The 12631-nt window shown below is 35.7% G+C and overlaps 1 protein-coding gene and 1 pseudogene across 2 annotated transcripts in view; one reads left to right on the top strand and one right to left on the bottom strand.

Moving 5' to 3' along the window:
* The window catches only part of LOC121739430 (vacuolar protein sorting-associated protein 13B), a 65299-nt gene extending 61023 nt beyond the window's left edge, over positions 1-4276 (bottom strand). For both annotated transcript variants that reach the window (XM_042131910.1, XM_042131911.1), the window contains exons 1-6: positions 4207-4276; positions 3926-4062; positions 3422-3599; positions 2628-2685; positions 485-669; positions 18-156 (exon numbers count right to left, since the gene is read on the bottom strand). In XM_042131910.1, coding sequence (XP_041987844.1) covers positions 18-156; positions 485-669; positions 2628-2685; positions 3422-3599; positions 3926-4012 — 647 coding nt within the window. In that variant the 5' untranslated portion in view covers positions 4013-4062; positions 4207-4276. The remainder of the gene's footprint in view (positions 1-17; positions 157-484; positions 670-2627; positions 2686-3421; positions 3600-3925; positions 4063-4206) is intronic.
* Positions 4277-5674: 1398 nt separating this feature from the next.
* LOC121738758 lies at positions 5675-9025 on the top strand (annotated as a pseudogene).
* Positions 9026-12631: the final 3606 nt, after the last annotated feature.

The raw sequence follows: 12631 nt of genomic DNA, 5'->3' as shown, positions 1-12631 counted from the left end.
AATATAAGGAATCTTACCTTAAATCTAATTGGCACCTATACAGGAGAGGTTCTTGGTAGAATCTAATTTTACCATCGGAATCAGTCTTGTCCAAACACAGCGTTAGATCATCTAGACGCACTAGCCGTCTTATTGCCGGAAACTGTGGATCGATGTCTGAAAAAGTGGAAGAGATATTATAAGGTGGAATAAAAGCTAGAAATACAGTTCACAAATTGTCTCCAGCAATCCTTTTTGAGTGCTTAGAGAAACACGAATACCGCATTTCTATTATCTATTAAAATAATAATAGTAACTAAGTATAATGTGTTCTGTAACTCTTTTTCTATACCCAGCCATAAATCATAATTTTGAATATTGTCATTCAAATCTGAACCATAATATTATACAGGTTAAGGCTTTCGCCTAAAGGGCCTTTGCCAAAAACTTTGCATAGTAAGTAACGCTCATCAAATCATTTTTATGTTATCAATACAAAACCTACCAGCAAAAACCGGCTCCCAGTTAGTTCCAACACTGTCAACGGTAAGTTTCTTTACATTTAGAGACAGTACAATATCATCGTGCACATATTTCACAATGAGCGAGTTGACTCGTACTGCTATGTTGCTCACTATACGGCGAATGAGCGCTTGCATATATCCCGGCGGCGCTTCTACTTCTTGAGGTCTGGAAGTCAAAAATGTGTATTAACCCTAAAATTGATTGGAGAAATGGACCAACCAAATAATGGGATTGCAGTCTTATGCTTTCTCAATAAAGAAAATAATACACAAGTATGTTATTCTTTGATATTTTGGTAATAAATGAGACGGGACGGAACTTTACTTCGCGATATAATAGCGATTAAGAATTACTATGTCAAGCGATTTTTTTATGGATGTTAACTATAGTCTACAACATCCATATTCCATACTAATATTATAAATGTGAAAGTGTGTCTGTTACTTCTTTACGAGTCCCTGGAAAGTATCCTATACACTTTTAAATGTACGGTTCCCGTGCGATAAAGGAATTTCGGCGCAACGGAGTTGCCGGCATTATCTAGTTTCATATAAGTCTATGTTAATTGCTATTATGCACAGCTACCTAGTATCTCGTCTCATATTGTTTCGATTATCCAATTTAGAAACAAGGAAAATGGAATAAAGAAATTTAAAAAGCAATATTTACCATAACAATAATTAACATCATACTCAAATATTATAAAATTAGTATTATATATTAAAATATTAAACATCCGCTCTAACTGCCGTAAAAATGTATTCAGACAACAATAATAAACTATGTAGAAGAGATAATTTTCGCGCAAAAGCAAACTAAGAGCAGTGATTAGTAAAGATATTATAAGTTATAGGTAACCAACATCTAGTCATACTATTATATCCAATAGCCATATAAGTAACTTTTCGTTGTGCGCTGCACTCTTGACGCATGTTTATCAGTTATCACATTATAATGTGATAAATTAAGCAGTGAAATCAATCTCCTTTGCATAGCGAGTATAGTCGTTATATTACTTTGCATATAAAAATTCAACTGCGTAGTGTATTTGGTTTATCAGTATATGTTTAAAACACTTCAGTCTGTATGTATACTGTAATTTTGAAATAGTAGAGCAAGTTTTGTCTTAAATGCCAATTAAGGCTTTTCAGAAAACAACACTTTAATTAGCATTATAACGCCAGCAACACTTTTTCGACTCCTCTAGTCTTCCCATCTGGCAAGAATCAGTTATCATAACACAGCATCAACTTAATTACAGCAAAGCTTACTTTCTACAAAACATCTATTTTTATTATGGACTAAAGTCCAGCTCAAACACAGAAATTGCGCACAGCATTTATAATATTTACAAGTATATTTTATACGGGCCATATTTTGGGCATACATTTTCTTTAATTTAAGGGCCAACCCACATGTACCACAACCACACGACGACCACAACTACACCACGTGGTCGGGCGTATATTTCGTATTGTAAATGAACTGGACTATTCACACGTACCACATTTTGCAGTCGTTGTCAACCACGTCTTGTGTGATACCGACCACATCGTAACCACAAGCGAACTATAGGCCGACCACAACGTTGCGTCGATGCAATGACCGTGCGCGCACACCGCCCGCGCTCTTCCCGCCCTGCGTTTCATTGATTTTCGTACGCAGCCACATCGCAACTGCTGGCGACAACGCAACCACGTCGACATTTTGTCGGTACCACAACGCAAAGTACAAAAAGCTGCAGCGACATCATTCACACGTAACCCCTGCTTGACGGCATTTTGTCGTTGTGACGTGGTGTGGTTGTGGTACGTGTGGGTTGGCCCTAAATCTAGATATTTATAAATACATAATCTACATTTCTCATTTAAGACAATAAGATTTTAGGAAATAAAATAACATCAGAAATTGCAAAGCACATAGCAATCACAAGACGTCACATTTGCAAACATTAAGATCTGCATTTTGTTATTAATTTGATTACATAGACTTAAGATTATTTTGCATCTAGCATTCAAAGATATTGTTATTATATATATAATGAATAATGATATTTACTAAAAAAATAAACCAAAATTCGACATAAATTACCCAAGAACAATGTATCTGAATGATGATTTTACCTGGATGTTTCTTGTGCTGGATTCTCATCCGGTGGTGGATCAAGGCTCAAAACACATTCTGAAAACATTCATGTGACTTAATCTTTATTATAATGTCATACAAATTTTGTGAAATATTATATTTTGTTAAAGTTTTATGACTCTTTTTCTTACATTACAGTAGAAATCAACTATATAACTATAACAGAGCCTCAAATTAATTTCAAATACCTATCTTTAATGTTTTTTATTGTAAACTTAAATTGACTTAGCAAGTATAGAAATCCTGCAATAATAAAATTTATTTTTATTTATGATTGCCATTACAGATAAGAATGATAACAACACTCATAAAAAGAGATAAAAATAAAGTCCATAAAACATAATTAATACCTCAATCGGGCAAAATCTAGATACAATAGCTATTCTATTGTTATCGCGGTCAGCGGTGACCGCTTGGGTCTTGAGGCATTATAATATTTAGCAACATATTGAACTAAGCCCTAAGGCTTAGAGATAAAGTATACCACTTCACAATTATCATTATCATCAATTCCTTTAGTTTAGATAGTTTAGATAGTTTATTCAAGAGTTTGAATGTTGAACATGCATAAAAGGTCTCTAACACTAATCCTCGATTGCGGATTCTTGGAAATGCTATTGTATTCTATTGTTGTCGCTCTTATGGGGCTTGAAGGACTAATCAGAAGATAGCGGAACATACTCATCTATGTCTGTCACTTGGAGTAACAAAAACTCTTAAATAACAAGTAATTTTGAACTCATAATTGCTATGAAGTATTACATTTATTTACCTATGGTATTTATGGTGACAATAATTGGTTCTGACATAATCTTTGTCCATGGTACTTGTATAAGGAGTTCATGTATCCGACCCGACACGAGTGTGAAAGGAAGAGACACTTCTTGCTGTAGGACATCCGCTTTGAGTACAAGATTGTGGAGTGTAACACCACCTGCCCAAAGGGACACCTAAAAAGGGCCAAATAAGAAGTCAGTGGTCTGGAGAAAATGTTATAAACTTATCGATGCAGGTGTGACATCATATTCTCATTATATTAATTTTTTCTAGGTATTTGAAAAGTTTATTGATATAGATTAGAATACAGATTATAAGTGATTTATTCTTTACATTATATCAATTCTTGCAAACTCGTAAAAAGTTAAGTTTTGTATTGGGGACAATTTGATATTGCTTTAGATTTTCTGTAAAATTAAAGTGGTCTCTATATACCCAATTTTTTAATTTTGGACAGTAACAAACATACAGATAGTGTAACAAATGAATTGATTCATACCTGAGCATCAGCAGGTTTGAAGTCCCGGACATATTTATCCACATAGCTCAAAAGTATGGGAGATATATAGGTTTCTATGTTGAACATCTTTGGTGTGTACAGTATACAGATATTAGGGTGCCATTAGTAGAGCCAATCTAAAAAATACAGAAATCAATAACCTTGCATCCTTTGTCATGCAAAATCTATGTCTGGTTAGATTTTCTTATAAAATGTAGATTAATTTGTATATGTAAACATTTCGTGAATCAATAACAAACTTTGATGATAGAAAAAATTACCGGTATTATACACAATGAACTACATAGTAGAATATATTGTTCTCAGCATCATTTTTCTATTTCTTTTAATTAACTAAGTTTTAATTTTATATGCCTGTACAATGTACACCAATAAAATTTTTGTACCTATAAATTTATTTTGACAAATGTCAAATCCGTATTCCGATTTCCGTCTTCTGTGGACAAACATTTCCATAAGTGGCCCATTCACGGTCCTACATTGCAGTCCGCCGTGTAGGACTGCGAAATGACGTAATCTACACATTATCCTGCTTTGCCGTCCATCTAGGGATGTGATATACTTGCAAAATTCAATATCAGAGCTTCTAAGTACGAATAAGAAACGAAGCATATAGGCATGCTCTATTTTGTTAGAGTAGAACCTTCTTAAGTGTAATTTGAGGGAGAAACAATCGTTTTTTTTAAACGACGCGGCTCACGTGTCATACGCCAAACGATAAAAACATATATGACACGGCTGCCGTGTCATCCGCACTGAATCAGTATTTTTTTATTTACTCGATTTTGCTCCTTATTTCTATACATATACAAATTAAAGTCCTATGCAAGTATTTTCAGGGAGCCTTAGTGATTCAAGAGGAAGGTTTATAAGTATAATAACATTCATTACTGTTATTGGTGGGGTTTTTAATGTCGTGATGTCGTAAATAATTACATTTTTTCCGCTTACACACACACACACACACACACACGATTATTGATTAGATATCATTAGAAGATGCTCTCACAACTAGTGACTTACCTCTAAAATATAAATGATGCTAGACACGATTCAATAATACCTTCTGGGCCTGGTGACCCCTTAACACAGGGCAACCTAGTAAGGGCACCAGTCTCCTACTATAATTTTTAACTAAGCATCATAATGATTGTATATGTGTTTTTTTTTTGTATTGTGGGAGAAATTAATAAAGAATTTTTTTTTAACATATTGAAAAGGTCTACAGAAAACTCCGCGAGCAAAGCTCGGTCATCCAGGTACTAATACTTTATCTATGGTTTATGGATGTAGTCTTAACTTTATGGTCCATACTCCATAGAGTTTGACAAGGCTGTTTATGAACGTGACAAAGAAGAAGAAACTGTTTACGGCATAAGTTTAAATTAAGTCTATGGTATATTATAAGTTTATGGTTTACGGAAAGTGGCGAGAAAAGGAACTAACGCTTCTATCATACAAAAACGTCATTTTTGACAGTTCTCCTTCACCAGCAGCGCACATTGACTGACATTGACACATTCAATTAAAGCCTTGTCGAACTGTACACACGAACGAACCCGGTGGATCCAAATAAATGTCAAACCGGAATGACATTAATTGTCAAATTGTTTTCAGAGTTTAAACTCTATGCAGTTGCAATAAAATTCCCAATGCCAAAAAGCTTATTTTTCTTAATAGAAAGGTGCGTGCTGTCACCACCGTGCACGAAAAAGGAATGAGTCCAAAATGGCCGTCTGCCCCATCCACAACTCCGGTGGGGTGGTAGGGGAATATTGACTTTTGAGTCATAACTGACTCTCAAGAGAGTAACTAGTTTCATAAATGTCTTTTAAAGCGTGCCACCTGTAGGTTTAAAGTCACCTGTAGGTTAAAGGGACTACGTTGTGAATAAAATATCTGAAAAATGAAGCGATGAAATATAATTATTTTTGTTACTACAAAAAGGAAAACTTCAGTTACCTATGTATGGTATATATAAATTGAGTTAGTGAAAAAAATGTAAGATGAAGCAGGACAATTATATTATCTGTTCGAAAAAAATCGCTTGGATTAATCGCTGGGCTTATTAATGACTTCTTTACGTAATTAAAAGAGAGAAATGGTCCTGAATCCTGATACTATGTTCTTTCTCATATTAAAAACTATATTTTAATATTTTTAAAGCTATTCCATAGCTTTTATCGCTAGCTTTCATAAATAAATCTAAAACATCGTCTAGTACATATTGCCCCCCCCCCCCTACAATTCTCCCGGGTTGGTCCTTTCGAGAGTTGGCAACCCTAATTACAGCATTTGCATTCGCGTGCTAACCTTGCACGAAAGAAAGGCGATCAAACTTGATCCGGTTTCTCTGTTAAGTCTTGACAACATTCATCATGCTGAATAATCGCTCTATATCAGCGTTAGATTGCGGCAAAACGAATAAAGATAATAATAATATAATTATGTTTCCAGTGTGCGTCTTCAAGGGTTAGAAACATAATAAAAAAAAACTAGTGGCTTAACGTCGAAGCTACCACTAACTTAAATAATCTAATCCACTAAGAAATCCACTAGCCACTAAAACCAATTTTTTCCCGCCGAAAGGTACGTCTAAGCCACCAGATCTAGTGGAAATTCCACTAAGTTGGCAACACTGGATATATTGTATTATCTATGGACTGTCGATTTGACATTTGTCGTGTCTTTTTTTTTTACTCGAATACCCGAAAAATATCGTTACGTACCGTTATTTTCATAATGGTAGCCAGTTAACGGTATTTTTTTTATCGTTATCTAGTAACATAACCAAAAAATATCGTTATGAAAATACCAGTAAATATAACGATATTTTCTGGTATCAGGTATGCAGTATGCGTCGTGCACCAAATCTCTCTCGGTAACTAAAAATAAGCTCATAGGTAACTAAAAAGGGTAAAATTATTATTTTTTAACAAAAAATTAAAACCGACTTCCAAGGTAAAAAAAAGTAATATTCTTAAAAATAATCTAAGAAGAATCAAATAATTCTTATTCCTTATTATGGTGCCGTCTTCAGACTTTGCCTAAGCCTCAACTATATTTTCTGTACTCAATCTTCATGCTTTTGAAATCGGTACCGGTCAAGGATCTCAGAACTTTTCCAGGCTGGTAGCGACTTCAAAAGCAACAGCCCAACTTCCGACTTCCGAGCACCAGTCTTTTTGCGAGATTTGTGCTTACCTAATTTTAGGAGTTTAATGCATAGAGAAATAATAAAAATAATGGTTATTGTTTTGGAGTAAAAATGGGTCGAAAAAAACAAAACACTGTATATAAATACTTCGACTTAACAAGTCAAGATGGTGCTGCAATTTGTTAAGTCAATGAATGCAGAAAATTATGTAAGGTACCTATGTCCGTATTTATTTACTTGTTTTAATTGTGGCGAATGCGGGGGATGGGCAAAATATGGATAATTATTTGTATGTCTTAGTATTTATTAATAGAATTCTAAGTTTAATACATATATATTTTGTAGACTGCAGTTAAAAATATCAACACATTTAAAAAAGGAAGCACAAAATAATATGATAGCATTTACAAAATATGTAGGTAACATGGAGAATATTTTAAGGAGCTTAATAAGAGTTTGATTTTTTATTTTTAAATTTTATTTTATTTATTATTTTTATTATTTATTCCACGTTGTTCGTAGTGCCAAAACCAAGTGCAGAAGAAAAAATCGTTCAATACGAACGAAAAATAATTACGTAAACGTTATCACCGCAAACAAGTTGAATCATCAGACCCATCTGATACTGAAGGTAGGAATTTTTTGTATTACAATAACACTTAACAATATTGCAAATTAATGACATCAGGAAAGGCTGTGAGTCTTGTCCGGTAAACTAAATTCTTCAACAGAGCAGGCCGTGAGCCTTTTGCTCGTTGAAGTGATTATAATAATTAATTATCCGTTATAATATTGCAAATAAATGAGATCAGGAAAGGCCATGAGCCTTGTCCGATCAAACTAAATCCTTCATCAGGGCAGGCCGTGAGCCTTTTGCTCGTTGAAGTGATGATAATAATAATCATAATATAATTTGTTTTTGGGCGTTCTTAATGCCGACAACAATTCTGGGCAAAAACCTATAAATGCCGAAACGCTGGCAATGGCGTTAGATGGAGCCCTGCTTCGTCCCTCGTAGTATCCGAATCCATTCCGGAAAACGAGGTTATTCTAGAATCTAGAAACATTAGAACCGAAGAACCCGGTTCCAGGAACAGTTCTGGTGGAACAATTATAAAATGCCGAGGCAGCGGATCAAGCACTTGATCCCGAAATTTCGGAAGCTCTCGAAGAATCCACTAGTGACACTCCTGACTATGGATCTAAAATTCATGATAATTTAGCCAAATTATGGCTTCCCCTTTTAACAAAAGGGTTGACAAATTAGAGAATCGGGAGAAGATATTAAAGGACTATTCAATTCCCGACAACTGCAGGTTGCTACAAGCACCGAAACTCAATGCTAAAATTTCAGCAGCTGTCCCCGATTCCGATTCACTAGGAACTGAGATAAAATTTTATTTATCCACCAACACCTTTGTTGTGGTATAACGGTTGTTAAATATAGGGCTCTCGATATTCTCTTAAGTGGGAGGACAGGAAGAGTGTTATTTACCACCTAAGCAACGTCTGTCGCTTGCTGTCGGACTTGCATCCCACAAATGCTCACAGTAGAATATAAAACGTAATTACACCAAACCTGGACAAGAACTTTCTACATCATGTCGTCCAGGATTCAGTTAGAGATGACACTCATATCGGAAACAAGCTGCCGGAAAAGTTCAAAGGGCTAAAGCGATCGAACGACGGGGTCAAAAAATTCAAAAGACCAATCCGAGAGCTTCCGGTTCACATCCCAATAATAACCGTTCCTATACTAATTCGGGAAACTGGTCGGGCCCACACCGGTATACACCGAACCGTGGCAACCGAGGTATGAGGAGAACAACGACGCAGAGCCGAGCATACGCGAACTTGATGCAGCAAAAGTCTGGCGACGGACGACGACGGCGAACAAGCCGCGTACTCCGGCACCGCAGTGACTAAGGTACATGCTGGCCGAATCAGATTATTAACAAAATCTCGTCTTAATGCAGTATTTCTTGATTGGATACAAAATGATCTCTACATAGTACCTCTTTGCAAAGAAGTTCATCAAAGTAATGTTCCTCGTAATACTTTTTCGAAATCGGAGCATCAAGAAATGTCCACTGCGAATTAAAAACTAGTCGAATTAGGCGCCGTGACAAAATGTTTACCATGCAAAGACCAGTTCGTATCCAAAATATTTCTTGCCCCCAAGCCTAATAATTGGGGTAAGCGTTTCATTTTAAACTTAAAACTATGTAATAATTTTGTTCAAAGTCACATTTTTTAGATGGAAGACCATCAAACAGCTGCTAAATTAATACCTAAAGACAGTTATTTAGCAACAATTGGCCTAAAGGAAGCATATTAATTATATTAAGATCTCGATCACAACTTACGAGTTCACGTCAATGCCCTATGGATTATCCGTGGCTCTTACTTCCTAGGGTTTTTACAAAAATTATAAAGGTAGTTATTTCATCCTTAAGGTTTTGATTGACGATTGCTTAGCTAACGTAAATGAAACTTTGAAACTATTGCACTGCCTGGGATTCGTTTAATTTTGATAAACCCAAGCGTAAATTTTTAGGTTTTCTTTTCGATACTAAAAATTTAATAATCTCACTTCCAGATAGTAAAAGAAACAGTATCACACGTTTAGCGCAAAAAAAAAATTACCCGAATGCACTTTGCGAGAATTTGCTCAATTGATTGGAAATCTATTTGCGGCGAGTCCGGCCGTAGATATTTTTCAATACTAGAAAATCCAAATTACGAACGTAAGACCAAATTACCTTGTTCTATTCTGGCTCTCTGGCACACAGGTTTGCCAGATGTACAGCGCCTGTCAAGATAACGCTTTTTAAAGCATTTTGTCAGGCGTTTTACACCTGTGGTCTGTGGGCCAGCTTTACTCAACGGACCTATGGCGCCTTGCGGGTCCTTTACAATAACATATTCAGGTCTCTATTGCGGCTCCCTCGATACTGCAGTGCATCAGGGATGTTTACCGATGCAGGAGTCGACGATTTCTATGCGATTATGCGGAAAAAGGTAGCGTCAGTGGTGCATAGAGTTCGGGAGAGCCGGAATGGGGTCCTGAAGATGATAGCGGAGCGAATTGACTCTCCACTCCTTCGCAGACTCACTGAGCTACATGTCAGGGTAGTAAGATGAGCTGATGAGCTGCATTGTGATTATTTGTTATTTCATAATTATTTTATTGTCAAAAAATATTTATAATATGGGCTTCTTTGCCTGAAAATAAATTATTTTATTTTATTTATTTATTTATTCTTGAGGATCTCACTTGGTGGATTAACAATATTATAAAACGGCATCGCATCCAATGCGACACGCCGGTTACAAAATGGAAATTTACACGGACGATTCGCGAACCAGCTGGGGCACAGCTTACAATATCAAACGTGTCCACGGTTGGTGGTCAGCTAGTGTATGCACTTACCATATAAATTATTTAGAATTATTAGCAATTCTTTTGTAGAAAATGTGTCCAAAAAATTGTTACACAATTTAGTCAAGCGTGAGTCAACCGGATGTTGACCTATTCACTTCTCATACCAAGGCCAAATGCATGAATTACGTTTCCTGGATGGCTGCAGGCCCAGAAGCATTGGCGATAGACGCTTTGACTTCACTTTAAATTGGGGAAAATTTTACTTCTATTCATTTTCTCCTTTTCCCGAAATACTAGTTTAGACTTTAGTCTACGGATGATAAGGCACATGGAATCCTCGTTTTTCCTTATTGGCCTTATCAGCTCTGGTTCCCCCTTTTACAAAGATTACTAGCAACCGATTTTTTTTATGGCCTAATAAAAGTCTGCTACGGTCACATACAAGGCTATAACATCCCCTCAACGCAAACCTTTTCCCAAAGACGTCCACGAGAAGCCGTCGACCTCAAACTTTCATCTGTCCGATAGCACGGTAAAGCAATATAATGTTACTTATAACTAATAAGGCATGGTGGCGGTTTTGTGATGATACAAATATTGACCCATTTCAATCTTCCGTTTCATGCTTATTCACTTTTTTGACGAAACAGTTTAATGAGGGCTGCTCGTACGGAAGTACTCGCAGATCTATCTTTACTTCTCGGTATATCGGTCCCGACGAAAACGTTGGTCGTTTGCTTAAAGGAGCTTATAAATTAGACCAAAAATTTACAAATACATATTACAGACTTGGGACCCTCAGGGTGTTTTAAATTACAAAGCGGAATGGTAGGTATCCAAATACAATTTTAAATTTAGGAAAAATCACAAGTTATCTATTTCGTTAGTTCTAGGTGCAGCCTAGAGAGTACAAATCCTATTTTTGATAAAGTTAGAAAATATTTCATTTAATTATAATAATGCTAAGATTCTAACTACAGATATCATAAAGACCTCCGTTCCGGGACAGGAGCAGCCTTTACTGCTAAACCATTTTTTACCGATAATCCAAAGATTTGTCCAATTTCTAAGAAAAGATTATATTTCCGTCACCAAAAATAAGAGATCTGAAAAGACGGTAAACTGTTTCTCACTCACAAACCGCCACACAAGCCAGCCACTTCCCAAACGATCAGTCGCTGGATTAAGCAAGTGCTATCGGAGAGTGAAGTGGACTCCTTCATCAAATACTTTCACTCGATTCTACAATAGAATCCTCCTTGATGAGGGAACTTTTGCAAGATCCGCTTGCTTTACCATAGAGAGATAAGACCTATCATGTAATAGTTTTATGTGTACTGATTGATTATTATAATTCTTCCAATTATAAGATAAACAAATAAAATAATATAATATGTTGTTTATTATATTTTTTATCATTACCTTATTATTAGGAAAAACTTTCAACTCTAAAATTCTACGTTGTGATTAAAATATCTGAAAAATGAAGGGATGAAATATAATAAGTGATCAAACGAACTTACCTTGTGTGAAGTTTGATCATTATTATATAAATAATACCCACCCTCCCTAAGAGACCCAAGGTGGAAAGTTTTTCCTACACTCTAAAAATAATGAGTCCAAAATGACCGTCTGCCCCATCCACAACTCCGGTGGTGGTGGGGGTGGTAGGGGAATATTGACTTTTGAGTCATAACTGACTCCACAGAGTACTTTATTATATACTACTGGCTCTCAAGAGAGTAACTAGTTTCATAAATGTCTTTTAAAGCGTGCAAAAAGTCACCTGTAGGTTAAAGGGACTACGTTGTGAATAAAATATCTTCAAGTGAAGCGATTCATATAATAATTATCGAACTTCACACAAGGTAAGTTCGTTTGATCACTTATTATTTCATAATAATAATGACGTTGTTGTATTATTTTCAAATTATATTCAGGTTGTTGTTGTCTTTAAGTTATTTAGTGGAATTCTGGTGGTTTGAGAGGCCATTTAGGTTTTAGCGGTTTCTGGTGGTTTACGCTGCGCGCTGCTGAATTTGGTGGGTTAGTAAAAAAAAAGTTGGCAACACTGAATATATCAACAGTCTGTGACATAGATAAAGTATATGGTCTGTGAAATCAACTTTGCTTTTCTTCAAAT

This window comes from Aricia agestis, chromosome Z (genome assembly GCF_905147365.1).
Source record: "Aricia agestis chromosome Z, ilAriAges1.1, whole genome shotgun sequence".
In the NCBI taxonomy this organism is placed as follows: domain Eukaryota; kingdom Metazoa; phylum Arthropoda; class Insecta; order Lepidoptera; family Lycaenidae; genus Aricia; species Aricia agestis.
This window is presented reverse-complemented; position numbering and strand designations above follow the sequence as displayed.